Source organism: Aquila chrysaetos, chromosome 5, assembly GCF_900496995.4.
Source record: "Aquila chrysaetos chrysaetos chromosome 5, bAquChr1.4, whole genome shotgun sequence".
Taxonomy (NCBI): domain Eukaryota; kingdom Metazoa; phylum Chordata; class Aves; order Accipitriformes; family Accipitridae; genus Aquila; species Aquila chrysaetos.
Window position 1 is genome coordinate 1,217,973 of NC_044008.1, and position 21,030 is coordinate 1,239,002.

The 21,030-nt window shown below is 51.3% G+C and overlaps 1 protein-coding gene across 4 annotated transcripts; it reads right to left on the reverse strand.

Annotated features, from left to right (window-relative positions):
* Positions 1-295: 295 nt before the first annotated feature.
* On the reverse strand, positions 296-19,509 carry CALU (calumenin). 4 transcript variants are annotated; one of them, XM_030014971.2, is made up of 7 exons: positions 19,499-19,509; positions 12,427-12,663; positions 7,415-7,608; positions 3,981-4,147; positions 3,592-3,652; positions 2,620-2,819; positions 296-2,277 (listed from the first exon to the last, which is right to left on the reverse strand). In XM_030014971.2, the coding sequence occupies exons 2-7, from the start codon at positions 12,645-12,647 to the stop codon at positions 2,173-2,175; spliced, it is 948 nt and encodes a 315-aa protein (XP_029870831.1). In that variant the 5' UTR covers positions 12,648-12,663; positions 19,499-19,509; the 3' UTR covers positions 296-2,172. The 4 variants fall into 4 exon arrangements, with proteins under 4 accessions (XP_029870831.1, XP_029870829.1, XP_029870827.1 ...); XM_030014969.2 differs by lacking the exon at positions 19,499-19,509 and adding an exon at positions 17,096-17,207; XM_030014967.2 differs by lacking the exon at positions 19,499-19,509 and adding an exon at positions 17,090-17,176.
* Between the last annotated feature and the right edge of the window lie 1,521 nt (positions 19,510-21,030).

A 21,030-nucleotide genomic window follows, 5' to 3' on the forward strand; every position in this document is an offset into this window, starting at 1 on the left:
GGTCAGAAGGGGCCTGGCCGAGCCCCCCAGAGCCCTGATCTGGGGATGCCCCATTTTGGGGTGGGGGGGCCACAGGGGCTGCGTCAGCCCTCCCCGGGACACGTAAACACTTCCAAATTAAGTTATCTCCGTCCCGAGCGAGCGGAGGCCGATCCGGCCAGCGCTGCGCTGCGCGAGCCGGAGCAGGCGGGGGGGTCACACACACCCCTCCCCCAGCCCTCCCCCAGATCGTATTTTTTGGGGGGAAAACGGGAGCGATTCCGTCACCGCGCAACAAAACCCCGACGCAGCTTAATGGGGTGAATGTAAACGGGTTTATTGAGCCACAGAATCTTCCGGCACGGCTGCGAAGCTCCGTTTACACCAGAAGGACAAAAATTAAATCATCCCGAGAGGAGAAATACCGGAGGAATAAACACGGGGTGGGGGGGGGGGGGGACGACACACACAACAACAGGGGAACGCGGGGGCAAACCCCACGCCGGCAAACAAAATTAGTGTCTGAAGTCGTTAACGCCGAGGAGCCGCACGCTCGTCGTTGCAAAGTCCTTCTGTGTGGAGAAAGCCGAGCATGCCGGAGCGTGCCGGAGCTGGCCAGGGGTTTTGATGTCGGGGGGGGGGGGAAGCAACCGGGGCCCGATGGTGCTGCGTTGGTGAGTCTTTCCCGGCGTTCCCCACTGGCCAAATCCGAGAGCCCCGAGCGGGGAAGGGGGGGGGACGAGCGCTGAAGGCACGTTCACCGCACGGATCTCGATTAGGATTATCTGATTCACCATTGAGTTATATCAAAAGTGTTACTTTAAGAAAGGTACATGAAATACGAGGAGTATATATAGGTTATAGTCCGCGCTTTTAACCCTTGGAGACCGATTTAAGGGAGAAGCCGGGGGGGGTTTTTTTTGTTGTTTCCCTGGCGCGGGCGGCCGGCCGGCACCAACCTCTGCGTGACGCCGCCGGAGGAGGATCCACGCTGCTGCTGGTCGGCCGAGCGCGCGGGGACGAGGCGAGCGGGCTGCGAGAGGGAAGCGAGACGTCCCTGGGTGAAGCGGGGAACGCAGGGTTACAAAAAATTTTAAAATAATAAAAATAATAAAAATAGAATATTAATAATAATCGAGAAAGAGTAACTTCATGCTATGGGTACGATGGGAGTGCGGCAAGCGTCTACCCCCGTGCCCGGCCGGGTGCCGGCCCCGCCGTTCCTCCTTCGCAGCGTTTTTGGGTGGATTAAAGGCACTTTGAGCGACGCCCGGGGCTGCAGAAGCGGGAAAGCATTTTGACGGGGAGGGGACCGACACCATCAGCTTGTGTTGCCGTTGGTTTTCCTGCACCCATGCGGCTCCACTTAATTAAGGGGCTCGTTAATTGGGCTGGCGGAGGGAGTGAAGCACGTGGAATGGCCCCACACCCGTTTCTGGTTACGAAGCACCCGCTGGCACTCGCCTGACTCGGAGCCTCGCCGTTGTTTCAGAGAGGGGTTTGCAAATCCAGCTCCTCCTGGAGAACCGGGAAAAGTGCGGGCAGACCGGGCAAGGGCTGCCTGCAAATCCTGCTGGAGCCGGAGGCGAGGAGCTGAGCACGACTCCCTCCGGGCCAGATGAACCGTGTTTGGATTTGCAAAGCCCGGTCTAAAACAAGCATGACTCACCTCTGGTTTTATTTTTCCTTTTGGCCCTATTGTTCTCTGGCTTGTTCTAGGTTTTTTTTTTTTCTTGATTATTTTATTTTAAAAGACCGTAGCTGAGTACATACCAACAAATCAAAGGGGAGAGAGGGAGGCAGGGCAAGCGGGGAACCGTTACCGTTGCTCTACCCTTAGCTTGTCAGGATACGTGTTTCTTCACTTCACGTGGAACCAAAACAAATACAAAAATAAACAGAACTTGTTAAGACCATAAAACAATGTGTAAATCTAAAAAAAAAAAAAAAAAAAAAAAAAAAAAAAAAAAGACACAACCGACGAAGTGTCGTAGTAAGAGTTGCTTTTCAGAACAGCGAGTCCCCATCCCTTTGGGAAGAAGGAAGAAAAAAAAAAAGGACGGGAAGAGATATTTTTTTTGTTTCACCTCATCGCCTGAAATAACAGTCTCAGTAGCGAAAAATGTTTCTTACGATAATCCCAGAAACTGTAAAAAATAAATTATTTAAGAAACGGCTTTCTCTGTACAGCTCTTAAAATTCATCGTGTCGCACCAAGGCCTCCCCGAAGTCTGTGGCCTGACTCCCCACAAACAAGTCATACTTCTCCACAATCTCCTCTTTGGTCAGCTTGCCGTCCTGCAAGAGACATATATTCCAATTATTTACCCCACAGTGGCTCTGTTCCTCCCTCCCCTGCTCCCCAAAATCCCACTCAATCCCTCCGAGGGATGGAGAGCACTGCCCCGGGGGAGCCGAACCGCTGCGGGGAGCGCGCGCCCAGGCAACTCTTAATTAGATAGCTTAATGAAGGCGCTTGCCAAGCCATTTCAAAGGGCTTTAGCCTTATCGTTGGGGAAAGGAAGGCCTCTGAGCTGTGAAGTCGAGGGCTGCGGGCCCAGCTCCGGCAGAGATTGCGGGGTGGGGGGACGGGGACATCCTCGCCGGGGCCCCCCCAGGGAGGGGAGCTGCCGTCCCCACCTTGTTCTGGTCGGATTCGTAGACGAGGTGCCGCGCTTCCGCCTCGGCATGGTCGTAATCTGAAGGTAGGATCCAATCTTTGGTTTCCTCCTTGTCCATTTTGCCATCGCGGTTCTTGTCTCTGAATTCCACGAATTGCTCCCTCTCTGTTTTCACCCACTCGGGCTCATCAGCGTCCCCGTCGTGGCTGTACATGTCACCTGGAAGGCACAGCGGCGGGCTGAACACCCCTCCACCGGATCCATCCCGAAGGAAAAAACACCGGCGGGACACACGTTGTCTTGGTTTCGGCTGGGATAGGGGGGCTAGCCCCCCTCTGCCATCCCACGGGAGCGCAGGTCGCGCCCGGTTAGACCTCAGGATCAGCACACAGGCTGCTGCTTTCAAGGGGAAAACAACAAGACCCCCGTATGCCCACAGGGGCTCCCCCTTTCCATCTTCGAGGACCGCCTTTAAGCCTCTTTACTTCCCTAAATTCACCTCCAAAATCTTAAAGCGCTACTTGAAATGGGTTTGGAGAAGCAAGGCAGCATTTCTCCTGACATATTTTGGAGTCAGAGGCACTTCTCGCTGCCCCTCTCCCCTGCCAAAGCTTTCCATTTCAGATAAGGGGTGTTAAAAAGGGCAGCTGTTCAGCGTCCCGCCGCTGCCAAGGGAGGAGGCAGGGACGGGCAGCCCCCACCGCATTAAAGAGCAGACAAGCCCGGATTTTGAGCAGATGCTCCCTTCCCTCTGGGGGTCTGGAAGTTGCTCTTCCCACCCCGAACACCCAGCGTCTGTCACCGGTTTGGGATTTAACCCAGAAATCCCACAGCGAGGACAGAGGAGCGGGGCAGGTCTAAAGTTAGGAAGTTAAGAGAGATAATAAAATTCCAGGAGGGGGAGGGACGGGAAAGCACATGCCGGCAGCTGCTCCTGCCGGACACGGTGAGGAGGGGACGCGGCGGCAGAGCCAAGGCGCTGGTGTCTCACCTATGTATTCCTCCAGATCAATGTAGCCGTCCCCGTTCTTGTCAATGTCCTCCATGGTTTCCTGCAAGGAGGAAAGAGTGGTTAGCTGGGCTCAGAGCAATTCCCCCGGCAGTGACTCCTTTACTGGGGCTGATCCAGTCCCGTGCCAGCGCCAGCAAGCATGAGGATAACATCTGCACATTAAGAAACCCCAAAAAGCCATGTTTTGTGCTCCACAGCCGATCTTCTCTGCCTACAGCTACCCCTGATCCACATCCGCTTGATCCACTCAAGGCCATCCCGCTGCAGGACCATTTCTGGTGAACACCCAGACTTCCAACCCTCTCCATCCATTTCTTTGCCATAAACACCACCACCTCCTGCGAGATCACCAGCCGCAGCGGACCCACCTGCACGACTATATCTTTCATGTAATCGTACTCTTCAGGGTGCAGAAAGGCGGTGAACTCTTCCTTGGTGGCAGTCAAGTCTCCATCCTTGTCAGCCATCTTGAAGCGTCGTTCATCTCGCACCATCATTTGTTTATAATTAAACCCATCGTCAGGGTCTGGGTCATCTGGGCAGAAGAAAAGAAGAGGCAGCGCCCCGGGTCAGCTCGGGCAGGGGGGAGATGCCCCATGGTCACCACCAACCCAACCCAACCTCAACTTCCTCAACCCAACCTCAACGCAACCTCAACTTCCTCAACCCAACCTCAACCTCCTCCACCCAACCTCAAGCTCCCAACGCTTTGCCACGGCAGCCTGAATTTTAGATATCAGCAGCCGTTGTTTGTCTTCTGCACCTCCTCTGCCAGGAGGAAGAGGAGGAGGAGCTGCCAGTGGTCGTGGGATAACAGCATTCCCAGGGAAGATGCCCTGAGGAGACAAGGGTTGGGGTTTTTTTGGCTGGCACGGCCCCGGTGGCTCAGCCCAAGCTATTTCTGGAGGAGAATGTGTAAGGGGATATTGCTCCCCGCTGCCGGGGCGGCTTCAAAGCCAGCGAAACACCACCCAGCGCCCGCCGCAGTGGGAATATCTGGGCACATATGGCCACTAGATATAGCTACGCCAACAGCTATAGATAAGCTTTGGGATACCGAAGTCAGGTTTGTTTGTCAGCCTATAGAAAAATATCGATAGAGAAGGACGATAGAGGAGCCAAATCCTTGTGGGGCGAAGTTAAGCGAGAGCCAGGCCTGGTCTAAAAAAAGGCTCCCTCCCTTCTCTGTTTACATCCAGGACAAAAGGCAGGGGATTAAGCAGCTCTATACAAGCCCCGGTGCTAGCCAACCATTAAATATAAGACAGTAAGAAGATTTTATTTTAAGTCACCTCTAGGGCACAATTAAGCCTAAAGTTTCCTATTCTATTCCCAAGCTTTCACCTCGGATAGCGGCATATGCCGAAAGCTCGGCGAGAGCAAACAAAAGCCTTGGGATCAGCATCAGCTTGCAGGACAAGCGGAGCGAGTTGAAGTTAAAAGCAATTTCTTTTAATACTGCCATTAGCCAAGTGGCCTTAATCAGTTTCAACCAGGTGGCAAGCAGCAAAGAGCCAAGCAAGCTGACTGTTTAACAAGGGTTAAACCCACCCAAAACCACTTTGCATTTTAGTCCCTGACCTCGGTGGCACAAGTGAAACATTTTATAGGGCAGATTGAGGGGAGAGAGCTGGGGAATCGCTCAGGAGCTGCAGGCAGCAAAGCCACAAGCTCAACTTTTTAATCTTCCTGATACGAGCAGGAGAAATACGAGCGTTTCTGGTTTCAGGACCCACCCATGGCGACAAGCGAGTCTGATGGGACTGAAGAACAAAAAAAAAAGCATTATTATTATTATTATTATTATTATTATTATATCCTTATTTTTAAGGAGGTTTTAAATGGAGTTTTACTTTAAGATGAAGCTCTTGGTTATTTATCACTTAATGTCTCGCTTTCCCTATGGAAAGCAGGATTTTGATCCACAGAAACAGCCTTCAGTGCTGATGCACACCAAGCTACTTTATTACAGTACTGGGTGCAACCCAGTGACTAATACAGTGCCGAAGTTTAAAAAAAAAAAAAAGAAAAAGAAAAAAAAGAAAACAACAGCATTTCATTTTGATGACAAAAAGCAAGCATTTTTTAAATACTCAGTAGAGCAGCAACAGAGGGTGGTGCCTCGGCTCCCACGCGCCGGGAGAGGGATGTTCTTAACTTGATTAAGGGATCGGCCAGCCTCTTGGCCACGTGTCAAGCTCTCCAGAGGCATTTCCAACACCGCTCCGGCCGGAGAGGGGAGAGAGGAGAAGGGAGGGGAGAGTCTGGTGTAAGGGATGAGAATATTTCAGCAGAAAGGAGCTGTGGAAAAGCAATTCCTGCTGAAAAAAGGAGTGTGGAGCCAAGGCATTAAGCAGTCATGGCTCTGCCGGGTAGAGCCCGGCAGCATGGCTGCGAGAGCGGGGTCGTTGCGATCCTCCCGGCGTTCAGTAAAGACAAAAGTATGTGGAAGCAATGCTGTAATAGGCTTTATCAGTATCTGCCAAGGGCACTCAGCGTTGAGCGCCGGTCCCCGGCTCAGGCTGGCCAGATCTTCACGGCGTATCGTCAGTCATGGGGGCAGGCGCTCCCCTCTTGTACTAATTAGGCTTCAGAAATGGTTTTCTCATTAAGGTTTTGTTTGGGTTTTGTTTTGTTTTTTTTTAATATTCTATACCTGCGGGTCAGAAATCCCACTAGACGGACTCCAAAAAGCATGATAAAAGCCCTCCTAGGAGCTCTTCTCCCCCTTCAAGGCTGGATTTGAATGGGCAGATAGGCTAGGCTTTCTGTGGATCTCAGTAATTACACTATTAACGGAAAAGGAAAGCTTAGTAAGACATGCCCCAGCCCTGACAGGGTCTGGGAAGCTTCGTAAGACCTGACGGGGTCGTGGGGGGCTGATTTCCCCAGCCACCGGCACGGCAAACTTCAACCTTCCTCAAGCTTTAACCCACTCATTTAAAAGAAGCCGTGACACAGCCCGAGGGAAGATGGATAAGCCAGAACTGAGAGGCAACAGCCTCCATACATTCTGCAGAGCATTTGACTATCTTTGGAAATATTTAGTAAATTAAACCTTATTTCATGCTTTCAAGCTGTAGCTCATCATACCATATACGTCTGTGTTCCAGGAGGCGGGAACAACTGGCAGAGGAACCGATATTTTTCTAACGTCTTAACCCCAGAAGAGCTTCTTCTTACCTCACTCCTCGGGGTGTTTAAGTCCTTATGGGGCTGCTGACCTGCCTTACATGCCAAAATCTACAAGCTCTGGGGTCTAAAGCTACTGCCAGGACAAGTGGAGAAACTGAGATGTGCACACAGGACTTTGGAAAGTGATTAAGACTCTTCGCTAACGATCTTCACAGATTTAGGAAGGGTGCAGACACCCAGAAAAGGGTGGCTTCTACAGCCACAGGTTAATCGGCATCTTTCTGCAGGTACTAAATGCTACCAGTAGCTTGAAATTCAAAAGCTAGAAGGCAAAAAAAACATTACACCGTGTGCCTTTAATCGCATTATTGCTCACGACTGAGCTTTGAGCTAATTTTCACAATTAAGTGCATCAATAAAGCAGAGTTACAAAGCTGCGTGTTGATTGCAAACTTCACCTTTGGTTTTTTTCCACATCTTCCCCCCCCGCCCCCCCGCTTCGATTGCCCTTCATTAATGCCATCAGAAGGTAAATTCAGAGGATACTTTTTTTTTTTTCTTTTAAGTCTGAGGCTTTGGGGATGAGTCGAGAGCTCCCGCTCTGCTCCATTGCACTTCTGCTTTATTGATTAGAGACCACCACCAGATCGGACACCTTGCCCCTTACCGAGGTAAGTGCCATATGTCACGTTTCTGTACTCATCCCAGGAGATAAATCCATCTTGATTCATGTCAAACTCCTGCCACTGGCGTTCGACACTGTCATACACGTATTTCTTCTGGGCCTTCTTAATCCAGGCTTTCAGCTCCCCCTCCGTCACAAACCCATCCTTATCCGTGTCTATCTTATCTACAATCATTCTACAAAAACAAAACAGCAAGTTTCAAGCGCCGGCTCCGCAAAGTTTTTATCCCAAGAGTAGAGACCTACCTAAGATGTAGCCGTAGGTGGCATTTTTATATTCCTCCCAAGAAATGAGGCCGTCCTCATTGAGGTCGTGCCCTTTCCACTGCCGCTCTACATCCTCGTATATCCAGCGCTTTTGTGCAAACTTAATCCAGTCTTTCAGCTCTTCCACAGTTACAAACCCGTCTTTGTCTTCATCTATTTTACTTACAATCTTTCTGTAGAAAATGCAGAAAAATCCAGCAAAAGTTAAGGGAAACAAGGCTCTAGTTCTACTGGGCAGAGCATTTGAACCCATGGATGCCAGAGTGAGCAAGTCAAGGTGTTTATTACCGGGTCCCAGCATATGTGACCACATGGACAGCTTATCCTTAAAACCAACGTACGGTTTAGCTGCTGAAACACCGTCTTTCTCACTCTGGGGCCATTCAGGTTTTGTACTCTTCAGGAAATCACACGTCTTAGGGGAAAGCATTTTCTTGTCAGACCTTGGGAAATGCCCAGTTGTGCGTCTTCCCACCTCGACAGCGCGCACAGAGTTAAACGCGTACAGGTACTTATGTTAAAAGTGGGAAGCCTGGCCCTGGTGAAGGGATACAAAGACCGAGCCTTGGCTTGTTTGCACGCGCAAGCCCAGCAAGGCAGAGAACACCCTCGTAGGACAGCGACGAGAAGCTGACGTCGATGTCGGATCCCACCCGAGGACGATGCCCACCCATTTACTGAGGGAGAAACCGGAGATGCGTGGTTTATAAAGCACAGTGCGAGGCCGCGTGCCTTCTTTATTTTTAGCAGCAGCTGTGAAGAAAAGCCGCTGGGAGGAATGCAGAGATCCATAGGCAGATGCACGCAAGCCTTGGGGAGGGGAAGGCAGCATGGTCAGGGGTAGCTGGGCTGTTTAATGCTCGCTGTTCCTCATGTGTTACTCCTAGGAGTAGTCGCGGTGTTTGTGCGATGCAGGGCAGGCACAGCACACGCTGCGTTTTGAGCTCAGCGCTGGGAACTTTCAGTTTTGTCCTCCCCTGGCAGCGCCAGGCAATTAAAGCCAGGGACGACAGCCCAAAATATTTTGCTTGGTCAACCAGGATCATTTTTTTTCCTTTTAACAGGAAGGTTCAGCATGAAACTGGTGCTGTTAAATTCAGTAATCCATAACTCAAATGCAGGAATTTTAAAAGACTGTGTTTTAAATCACCACAAGAGTATTAATTCCCAGAACACTGATGCAAAGCGAAACATCAGGTGCAAACCCAGCCTCATCAAACAGACAGGACACTGGAGCCACCCTGCACTTAGCTCTCGGGTTTTGTTGCTCTGTAATTGCTTTTAAAAAGCAAAACCACAATTTCCTCTGTGGCACAAAGGACGTTCCTAAAAACAAAAGGCTGAATAGATAGCTGGGATAAGACTGGTGAAAATATTTGCATTACTTCTAGAAGAGTCTTTCAGCTCAATGCCGTACTTTACCTGTGACAGATGGCAGCTCGCAGACCGCGCACCACATTTTGGAGGCTTGAGTCATTTTACAGGCTATTTAATAGTTGCTATTTCAGGGAAACAATTCAACTTTTACATATTGCATTGCCATTCGAGTGCAGGACAGGAATACCACCATGAGAGTATGTAACACTCCCGTGTGACAAGGCACAGTACAGGTTAAAGCCTCTTGCTTTGTTTGCAAACGGTGAAACTGCAAACACAAGAGTCAAGGACTGGGCTGGTTGGAAACTCGCTTGCCAGGAAAAGCGGGCATCATCTTTCTCCGGCTTTATCACAAAGCAGCCTCCGAGGACCAGATCCCATCGGGAATTTCCCCAGCTGCTTCCCCAAGCATAAAATCTGAACCATCCCAGCCTCATTAAAAAGGTTTCTATGACACCAAACCCCACAGTGTCAGCAAAATGAAGAGGCGGCAGAGCAGACCAGCCGAGCGACAAGATTTGGGCAGTGGCAGATCTCGTACAAAACCACTTTTCATCTGTTCAGCCAGGGGTGATGAGAAATCGGCCACCAGCTGAGCTGTGAAGTGCTGCTCAGCACCCGGAGCTCAGGCATTGGCATGCTGCCGTCACAGGAATATATTGGGAAAAAAAACCACCGGAATGAAGAATTGGAGCCCACATTGGGGCTCCAATTCTTTCAATCCTTTCAATTCTTTCAATTCTTCCAATCCTTTCCTTTCCAGGAAAGGTTTCTAGGTGGGGCAGCAGAAGTTCAGAGGTTTAATTAAAAAACAGCTTCCCCTTTTAATTGCATTCAGGGAAAGTTAAACTCTGTCCCCACCTGGAGCCCGGGGCAAGCTTGGCACTGCTGAGGACACTTAGGCAGCTCCTAAACCTCTGCCTTCAGATGGTTCAGCAGCTTAGTGCCGAAACCAGATGCTCACAGGCTGGTTTCCCAGGGCAGAAGCCACAAAACCCTGAAGTTTTAATAAAAAACCCCGCCGTTTTGTCACACAACGCCACAGCAGCCTGTGTGGGGAGGGGGTGGCAGGGGCACCAGATGTTTTGTGATGGCTGGCAGCTGGAGTTGACAGGCTGCTTTGCTTTCCCACTCAGGCATCCTAGGGAAGCAAGGGGATCCTGTTTGCTCAGCACTATTGCCAGGAAACTCACAGAGCGTTCCCCTAATTCAGCAGCCTTTAAAGAAAAACAAGGTAGAGCACGGGACGCTGTTCCAAAATCCCCGTCGTCCCAAGAAACAGGGAGGTGAGACGAGGTGTACGGAAACCAAGCCGGTAAACACAGAGCCAGAGCTCTCTCCCAGAAAACTGGGTCCTTTCAACAGCACAACAGCCATTAAAAAAAATAATTTACATAATTATGCATTCATAACAAGTTTACCAAACCAATTCAGGCTCGGGAAAGTGTGAGGAGTTTGCCTCTGACTTAAAAAAAAAAAAAAAGAAGAAAAAAAAGAAAAAAAAAAAAGCTGGTTTGTGTCAAGGGCGAGAGCAGTTTGAAACAGCCTCGTTAAAACATCCGAGTGGAAACTCTTACCCCAGCCCTGCTTCCACTGCCAGCTTTTTCCAGTAGATAACTCAGCAGAACAATGAAATTAAAGCGCAGAGCCATGACAAAGCCTACGGGTCAGGAAAACAGTGCAGGGGGGAGGATCGCCGGTGCATTTTTGCTCTCTGCAGCTAGAGCTGCAGCTAGAGCTGCAGAGCCGCCTTTGCGTTCATTCCTGCTTTAGGGGGATCGAGAGATCCTCTCCAAACTACTTCCCTCACAAAAAACCACCTGGCTCGTCTTATTTTGCAGTTTGCAGACCGACGAGGGTCTTGCTGCAATGGATGCAGTGGTCCAAAGAGTTTTTTCTAGTTTAAAGAGTCCCCAGGGAAAAAACAAAACAAAACAAAACAAAACCAAACCAAAAAACCCAAAACACCTCACACTCCAGCCTCCAGCAAAGACTCCTTTACAGCAGACACAGCTTTGTCTTTGCCTAGCCTTTATTGAGAGCAAACTGCTGGTGGAGAGGCCCACAGCTACCTCCCACCCCAGGCAGACAACCCGGATGATCCATATGGATGCTAAAGCACGTGGGAAAGCCTGGCATCACCCTGTCCTGCAAATCCAGTTGCATCTGTTCAGTTTACCTCACTCCGGGTGGCATTTCCCTCAGCACCTACACATCGTTAAGCTTTCCCTTCTCATCAGGGAGCCCCATTCCCCCAAAAAACCCCCCCCCCCCCCCCCCCAATTTTCACTGCGTTCTGCAGCAATTGGTGCTCCACCGGCCATAGCATGGGGTTGAGATGTTCAGCTCTCGTGCCGAGGACTACACTGGTGAGCAAAGCCCATCCAGGCACTGGGACGCTGCTCTGCGGGCAGGAGGCAGAAAGCAGACAACGCCACCAGCCTGCTGTCTTCAAAAACCAGAAAAACAGACAAAGCTGAAGGGTTAACGGGCAATTTGGACCATCACAAGTCAGTCCTTCAGACCGACATCTTGAGGAATGTCCCAACGGCAAGGCCAAGCTCACCAGGGAGGTGCCAGGCGGGAGCACAGCCCTCAAGAGTCTCTGAAAATGTCTTATCGGGGCTGCACCTCCGAAGGTTTAAGCCTTTCTAAGCCCAACGTGAACAACTGCGCTGGCAGCTGCTGCCGCATGCACAAAGGCACATGCTGTAGTGCCGAGAAGCCGAGACTGCCAGGGCCAGCGCTGACCCTCTCTGATAAACACCCTGTTCTGACATCCGCAGGTGGCAGGGGAGGAAAAGCAATGAAGCAGAAGCTAATTTTTCAAGAGATGCTCTGTTTTCGCTAACTTGTGGCTCTACACAGCAACCAGCTGCTTCTCAACTGGGAAGACTAACGTGGCAGGAAAACGCAAGTAGTCCCCCGGGCCTTTGGCCTCCAGCGGTAACTGGAGACCAGCAAGCTCCGTTTAGCACAGTTTGAGTATGGCAAAGGGGAAAGATGCTTATTTTCATTTATTCTTTGTAGTTTTGGGGAGTAGTTGGTGCTTGGAAGCAAGTGTGCATGGTTGGAATGACTCAAGGTGACCTTGCAGGCTGAGCGCAACGTCTCCAGCAAGGAGAACTGCACACGTCGCCTAACTTTGTCACTACCATTTGTGTTGGTCACTAAATTTCAGCTACTGCTGCCTTAAAAATTACATTTGAAAGGCTCTGGTTGAGACTACCTCTGCCACCTGAGATGCAAGAGAACGTACACGAACGCCGGGGGTGACGTTTATGGCCAGCACAATCCACTGTGAATTCATTCTCTCTCAATTTGATTTTTATTTTGGCTCTTTTCCTTACCCGAGTCTCTCCTTGCTCTCCTCCGGCGTGAGCTGATCAAAGGTTTTGGCCTCATCCGCACCAAGGAAAGCATCGTGGTCGTAGTCAAAGTTCTGCGCATCATCGTGGACCTTGTCACTGAGCTGCGGGTCATGGTGAACCCGGTCCTTCTTCTCGGTGGGTTTGCTCGAGATGCAGAGCATGGAGAGAGACAGGCACAGGAGGAGCTGAGGGATGGTCATGGTGGTTCAGACACACCTATGGGACAGCGAGGGAAGGGGAATTTAGGAGCTCGCACTGTGACAGGAACGCTGGAGCAGCACGCCGCCAGTTCCAGAGTCACAAACCAGAACTCTGACGCCAAAACGGGGAGAGCTGATGAATTAATACAGATTACCTGGGCAAAATGATGAATTAATACAGATTATCTGGGGAAAGTGATCTTTGATCCCTACGGCGCTTGCAGAAACTCTTATTCACACACACCCGGAGCAGCTCCCTGCTCCCAAAGCCCTCACACGAGCCCCAGCCGAGCCCCTCCGTACGGCAGAGAGCAACAACTGTGTTTGTTGGAAGGAGAGCCTGCTCGGTGAGGAATGTGAAGGATGCATGGCAAACATGCAGGGCAGATCGCCCATTACGCAGCCCCTGCCAAGCCGGTGGCCAGCCGCGCCGGCTGCCCTCTGCTCTCACGTCCTCCTGCCCAGTTCCCTCCCCAATAAACCCTCCTTCCCAGTGAGGTAGCTTGTCCACCCAATGGCTTCAGACACTCCTCCAGGACCTCTGATACCCTGATGTGGATGGAAGCCTCGCCCACACATATTTCACCATTAATTCAAGTCCCACTAGGCTCACTACACCCGTCTGGAACCCAATTCCAAGTGCTGGGTGGGTGACAGACGCACACGATGACAGAGACGTTCAGGACGTGGCAATTTATCGCCCGGATCATCTGTCCAGCACTCGCACGGTAACTCTGCGGCGTCAGGGATGGTCACAGCACGCGTCTGGGCTGGAAACGCCGGATAAAAACGTGAAAATTGTACAATCAAAGAGGGCTCTCAGAAGTATTCCCGATCCTTAGCTCTTTAATCTAAATTTAAATCAAGCAGTTAACATATGTATTCTTCAGCATGCCGTCCCACCTCTCCAGCAGTGGGATCAAGCTGCCTTACTCTCTCCACACAGGCAGAACTCCACCTGTGCAGTCCTGCCTGAAAAAGTTTTTTAAATTAAATTTTACCCTGTAGAAACCAGAAGTTAAAGAGTCCATGCAGCTAAAATTACTTGCAGAGGTTAGAAAGGAGCAGCAGGAGGGGAAAAAAAACTTCTAGTAGAATAAACCAAGGAGAGTTACCTGCCTGAAGTGTTACTCAGGAGTTGGTGAGGTCAAGGGATTCTTTTTATTTAAAATCAACCGCTTCACCAACATTTGCCTAAAACGATGCAGGCAGCAGGGCAAGGAATCCACTAAACCCCCCCACCCCGTAAAGCCCAACGCATTTATCCGTGCAGCATTTGTGCCGTATGAATCCCTTCAGCGACAAGAGCGGGCATCAGGGCCGCTCAAACCCCTGCCTGGCACTGGGTAACATTCACTGAGCACCTCAGCTGCTCCTTCTCCAGCTCTGGAGATCTCCAGAGGCTCCTTAGGGAGCAAAGCCTTGAGCACCTTGATGACAAAGCTGGCAGGTCCGAGCTGTCCATCCCATCCCAGAAGCAGGCAGAGCGACCTCAGGGCTGAAGCGAGGCAGCAGCCGGTGAGCAAAGGAGAGAAGCCAAAACCCCGAGGAGGCGAGAGCATTGCCAGTTTTCCTGTGGAGAAAGCTGGAAACCATCGCTCTGCTGGGGCGGGGAGGGGGGAAAGCAGAAAAAAAAAAAAAGAGAGGAGTCCCACTGCCATGACTGCATCCACTGACATGGGGATCTCGAAGGGAGAACGAGGGCTCTGCAGCGGGAAGGGATGAGGGATCCAGGCTGGGAATTCTGGTCTTGTGCACAGGAAATGCATAATGATCCCTCGGGCTTTTGGCCATTAATTAGTCCAAATAAAAGGGAAGTTTGGGCATAGTTTAGCTGAAGGAAAGAGACACGTGCATGCTAGAGCATCGGAAAGAATGGAGAAGGTGGAAGAACAGCAGCTTTCCTCAACTCACAGATAATTTCTGCAGCACAAGCCATCAGCATAAACCTGTGCCACCCGGTCACATCAGATATTCGGAGAATCTGGGTTTTGATCTGTACAAACCTGTTCCTGAGGCCACAAACCTCACAGAAGGAACCAAGATAACACTGTGACAAAAATATCCGAGTTAAGAATAAAACAGACATCGTGGAAAGCAGTAATACTCTCTTGTGGCTTTTATGACAAGGATACCTGGAACCACCCCCCACGGGGAGATTCTCCCCGGGCTCGGCGACTTAACCCCTTCCCCATCTCCTCACATCTCGCTTCTCGAGACCACCACAGAAGGATTTAATTGATGCTCCTATCAGTCTCCAACCACATGGAACGAGCTTCATGGTCACCATCAGTTGGCAGGGCGAGGGGAAAGCCACATCCTCCTGGGGACGGGAGGATGGGAAAGCAAACGAGATGAAAAGCGACACCCGCGTGGCCGTTTGCAATCCAAGCTCGATCCGGGTGAAAAATCCTCAACCCCCAGGCACCTCTGATGCAATCCAGCGTGGCCATGACCTCAGCAGGAGGGGGAGGACACCCCAGGCATTATTTAAGAGGAGCTCTACGTATATATTTACACGGAGTACCAGACTCTCGCTCACTTTGAGCACGTCCCAGCGCTGAGGACCTGCCTAACACAGACCAACCTCTTGCTAATCCTGGGAGCGGGCTGGACTAAAGCACGGGGTGACCTGGAACCGGTGTAAATACCACGATTTTATCTACAATGTCCACGCAAAGCGGCCATGAAGTGATTAAAAGGGACAATCTGACCTCGAACATGTATCTTGGCATCGTGCCAGGGAGGCGATGAGCCTTACCTCTGCGGGTAAAGATGCTGCTCTAGTGCTTGGTGGGACAAAAAAAAAAACCCCCAAACCAACCATTATTCATAAATAATTCACATCAGTAACAGCTTCTGCCAACCGACAGCTGCTCTACCAATAGGACTGACCCCCAAATTTTCCTTGCAGCTCACAGTTTTGGGAAAAATTAGGCTTCAAACTCTATTACCTGCGCCCCTCTTCTCTCCCCAGCTAGTTAAGCAAACCACAAACCGCTGTGGGAAGGGACATCGGCAACGGTCTTCTGTTCTCCTAAATAAAAGGGTCTTGGCGGTGAACCACAGGGAAGTCAGAAGCAGCAATTAGTGGTGGGGAGTCGGGAAGTATTCCCTCAAAATGGGGTCTCCTGGAACCTCAGCTGGAGGAGGAACGCAGGACTCTGGTTGTTTTTGTGATGATATTGAGGGAAGAACCTGGGATTCTGCGCTGGGTTTGGTTTTGCGGCGATTTTCAGAGCAGACCGACAGCTAGAAACCCCTTTGGAAGCACATTTCCCACCTGGGAATCCAGCTAGCTTCACAGAAAAAAGCCCCTACCGACAATATAATTCACTCAACTTTGGGAATTAAGTCTCTCTTTTGGGTTTTAAGGGGATTAACCTCATTCCCCAGCGGCCTGAGGCTGACAGGCAAACCTGGTCCTTATCCACAGGTGAAAGAGCAGCGGGTCACCTCCGCAGGCTGCCAACAGAGCTCCACGTTACAACAGGGGTGACAGTGACAAACGGTGGCCGAGGACAATATGCCACGATGCCAAAATGCAAGTGTACACAACTGTGCGGATAACGGAGGATTACATCGACTATCGGGGTTGGTTTGGGTTTCGTTAACGTGCCCCTTCTGATATGCAATCGCCAGCGTTCGCCCTGCTGTGTAATTAATGGCAGTGATTGAGGACTTATCGCTCCGCTCCCCCAGGCCCGCGGGAGCTAAAACAAATAACAGATGAGGAAAAAAAGCCATTAACGCCCTAAAACAAACGTTCACCGATATACGAAGAACCCGAAGGCTCGGGTTTTCGCTAACAGTTTATTAAGAGGCAGAGGGAATTAGGGGTGATGCCTCTTCGCAGCTCAGCGCCAGTGACCTCGGGTGCAGGATGCGGCCAAGGCTGGAGCAGGCCTGACGCCTGCCCAGGCCGGGGGTCCGGAGCCCGGTACCGTCCCCCCCTCCCCGGGGGTGCAGTATGAGGATGGACGCTCCTTCCCCCGGGGATGAGGCAGCCGTGGAGCTGCCGGTTTCCCAGGGATGCTGCAGGGAATCCCGACCTGCACAGGGCGGGGGGGGGAAGGCAAGACCCAGCGGCTGCCACACAGACACACAAACACACACACCGGGGCACGGGTGCCGTTACTCAGGGCGGTACCGGGCCTGGCCGCGCATCCCCGGGCCTCACCGGCGGGGCAGCCCCACGTCAACAGGACCGGCCTGGGGGGGGACACAGTGATGCTGCTCCCCCCCAGGTTCCCATGGCGAGCAGGCCGGGGGCTCCCGAGGCCCGGCCCAGCCGGTGCCACGTTACCGCTCCCGTATAACGAGCCCGCAGAGCGGGGCCGGCCGCTGCCGCTCCCTCCTCCACCGGCCCCCGAGGGCCGCCCCCGCCACCGGTGGGGCCCAGGGGCCCCCTCCCGCCCCGCCGGGCCAGGCCCGTCCCTCACCGTTACCGGGAGCCGCTGCCGCCGCCCGCTCTCCTCAGCCGCTCCGCCGACCGGAAGTAGGCGCCGCGCCACGCCGCACGGCCCCCCGCTCTCCCTCCCCGCAGGCCAATCAGAGCGCGCCTCCGCCTCCCCCGCCGCCACGATCGGCGTTCTGACTGGTCGCCTCCACCGTCCGTCCTCCCCCTCCGCCCGCCCCCAACGCTGCCCTCCGCCCACCTCCCCGCCCCTTCGCCCCCGCCTCCCTCCGCCCGCAGCAGCCCCGCCTCCCTCCGGCGGGGACGCGGGCGCCGATTGGCCGGAAAGCGCCACGTCCTCACGCGCGCGCCGGCCGGCGGCCCCGCCCACCTGGGCGCCCCGTCGTCGTCGTCCCCCCCCACTCCCTCCGCCCCGCTCCTCACTGCGCACGCGCGGGGGTGGCTGGAAAGGGCGGGAAAAGGGGGGGGGGGGGTCGGGCGCCATTTTGAGGGGTCGAGTGGTGTGCTTCCCCCTCACCACAGCCCTTCCCCGGCCCTCCTGGCAGCCACCGCCAGGCTGCTGCGGCACTGAGGGGAGCACTGAGGGACCTGCCCCATTGTCAGCAGTGGGGATGCTGTGGTCTTAAAGCGGTGCCTCCTCCTGAGAGGAGGGCCCTGCTGAGCGGTGGTTCCGTCTATGGAAGGCACACGGATCTCGCCATAGAATAATGGAGTCATTTAGGCAGGGTCTGCTTGACCTGTTGCAGGTGGGCGCTGAGAGCCAATGGGTTTGGTTCCCATGTATCTAAATCATAGAATCATCATCTAGGTTGGAAAAGACCTTTAAGCTCATCGAGTCCAATCGTTAACCAAGCACTGCCAAGTCCACCACAAACCCACGTCCCTAAGTGCCACGTCTGCATGTCTTTTAAATACCCACAGGTATGGTGACTCAATCACTTCCCTGGGCAGCCCATTGCAGTGCTTGACGACCCCGTCAGCGAAGAGATTTTTTTCCTAATATCCAATCTAAACCTCCCCTGGCACAACTTGAGGCCATTTCCTCTCGTCTTGTCGCTTGTTGGGAGAAGAGACCGACCCCCAGCTCGCTACAACCTCCTGTCAGGTAGCTGTAGGGAACGATAAAGTCCCCCCTCAGCCTCCTTTTCTCCAGGCTAAACAACCCCAGTTCCCTCAGCCGCTCCTCACAGGACTCACACTCTAGACCCTTCACCAGCTTCATTGCTCTTCTCTGGATGTGCTCCAGCACCTCAGTCTTGTGCCGGAGACAAACACTCTTTCTTGTCGTGAGGGTCCCTGCTGTGCTGCCAGGCATGCCCCAAGTGAGCATGTCGTGACCGCATTGATCCAAAAATAACTTGGAGGAGTGCAAGGATCCTATGCCGGTAAGTTGACAGCAAGTTTTATAAATATATTTCAATTTGGGCTTAAAATGCTGCATGGCATTTTAATTACTTACATTTAAAATCAGTGCTTTGTAGCAAGACGTGATCCTATTGGAAGGGAATGTCTCGTACAACCAAAATCCCGTTTTACTAGATCACCCCGAAGCAGCATCATGTTGCTATTTGATTTCATACTGCATCAGCGTACCATGACGCATCAGATTGTCGATATATTACAGCCAAATAGCAGCGTGGCTGAGGTCAAGCCTTAATCGCGTTGGATGCGATTCATTCGATGAGATGCTCACGTCCACATCTGTGCTGGCTGTCTAGACTCCCCTTATAGTCACTGGAAAGAAATAGGCACTTCCAGGGCATGATTCATCTCATCCTAAAGTAAATGCCTAAATTAGGTCAGATGAATTGTACCCTAAGAGTATGTTTCTCTCCAGTCTCTGAAGGGAGCTGAGCTGCGCCATCCGTGGCAGATGTTCACACCAGATATTTACAGTACGCTGAGATAATTCCCACCCTCTGTGTCATGGTAAACAATTTTAAAAGCTGCTTCAGCCAGCTGACATTTAAAAACTCGTCCCAACTATTAAGTCATGAACTGAAAAAACTTACGCGAAAGTTCCTTGAAAAGCGAACACTTCATCTTTCTTTTTTTATCTCTGTAGTTGCTGATATCAGAAGATCTCGAGAAAATAATCACATGTGTAAGGCTACATCCCTATTTCAAATGCAGATCCATACTGGCGATCAATTGTGTGTAGTATAGCTGGTTCGGTATCAGAAGATTATGTACAGACTCTAAAATCAGGAGATGTAATTTTGTTTTTAATAAAAGATGGTTTGGGGGAGGTCGTTTTCATGTTTTTTTAAACTTTAATATTTGTGTTTCCAAGCTTTTCTTTACACCCAGGAGGACTAGAAACTTACTTTTTTTCTTTACAAGGAATCATAGAATATCTCAAGTTGGAAGGGACCCATAAGGATCACTGAGTCCATGTTCTTATAAAACATGATTTAAGGGCTCGAAGGAAAACCAGGAGCCGCCCAATTTCACCAGCCAGTCTTCCACCAGGTCCTGCCCTCAACAACTGCATGGCTCTCTGGAGTGAAGGCTAAGGAGGGGGCTACCTCCAGCACCAGGACCTGCCTCCCTTCCTGAGGGGGTAGCTCATCCCAGGCACAGAATGATCTGGACATCGAGGGATCCTGCACGCAGATCTACAGGCCACGGTGTGATCTAGGTAGATGGCTTGGAGAACAACAGAACAAGGAAGGTGTCGCTGAGCAGCTCATGAAACCAGGGGTCCAGGGGTGGACGCTCTCACCCAAGCCAAACGCTGTCAGACTGGTGACTCAGTTCAGTTTCTGGCCCAGATTTCTGACTACATTTAGAACAATGTCAATCCAGCAAAGACCACAACCAGGAGGATTGAGTAGTAATTTGAGGCCCCTCTTCCTGAGTTATGGGGCGGTTAGCAGTGTGTCCTTCACTTTCTGCCCAGAAAGTTTTACTTGATTAAAATATCTCCACACTTATGGCCGCCTAAATCTAACTCAGCACTAAATCTTGACCAAGGTGATTAGGCCTGTGAGCTTAAAATCTCCAAGAGGGACAGCAGCAGAAGTCAGTCAGCCTTCCTCACAGCAGAGGTGGGTGATTCACCTCTTCCTCAGCAGCCTGGTCCAGTGGTCCAATCATCCTTATGAAATCAAATGCCGTGTCTCAATTCCCATTTGATCCATCCAGCTTTTTATGCTGCGGCCATCATTTCTTATTGTGACTTCTCATTCTGATATTCTCCACTGCTGTTAAGATCATTTTATTACCTTGTTTTCTTGCAGAAGTGCTCATATGCAGAATCTTAATCATCTCTCCTCCTTCCTTCTGATGAGCTAAGGAAACCCTGAACCCTAAGTACTTCATAAAAGACCTTTTCTCTAACTGTCAGACCATTTTCATAGTTTCTTTTTTTAGTTCTTCCAGTTTTTCAGTCTTTTAAAAATGTTGACACATTGCAGCTGGGTACTCTGCTCGCTCCCCAATATTTTGCACGAGGTAAAATCCTCTCACAGTCCTTATTTTCCTATTTCAAGGTTCCCAATCCCTTGATCCCACTGGTTTGGTTTTGCCAACACTGTAGATGTTTAGCTGCTTTGTCCGCTGAGACAGTGCTAACAAAAGATATTTTCTTTCTCCACAGGTCTTGTCTTGCTCAAAACCTTAGCTAAGAATGGGTACAACCAAAAATCGTCTATAAAATCAGATCTTTGCAGTCCCCATTTTGTAAATAAAGTGTTCTGGCTTTTGAAAGTGCCCAATACTTACTAATTATACCTTCAAACTCTTCCAAAAGCACAGAATTAGGAGAACACATTACTTATTAACTAGCTTTCCAGCTGTAGCCTTGTTTACCTCTTTGTCACATGCCCCAGACAGCAGAGAAGTTCAGGGGAGGATGACCTTGGTATTTGGACAAAGAAGAGGGAATTTTATGAGTCTGTTGGCGTATCGATCATCCCACCCACAGCTGCAGCCGCTGCCAAGTCAAGGGCACTGTTTAGGTGC

What these genes read in the sequence shown, in the direction of transcription:
- CALU (XM_030014971.2), bottom strand. Translation starts at nt 12,647, where the DNA reads ATGACCATCCCTCAGCTCCTCCTGTGCCTGTCTCTCTCCATGCTCTGC. An exon ending in GAGAGCAAGGAGAGACTCGG is followed by an intron (nt 7,609 to 12,426) that starts GTAAGGAAAAGA and finishes TTGTTTTTGTAG; the next exon opens with AATGATTGTAGATAAGATAG. An exon ending in ACGAATCCGACCAGAACAAG is followed by an intron (nt 2,278 to 2,619) that starts GTGGGGACGGCA and finishes TGTCTCTTGCAG; the next exon opens with GACGGCAAGCTGACCAAAGA.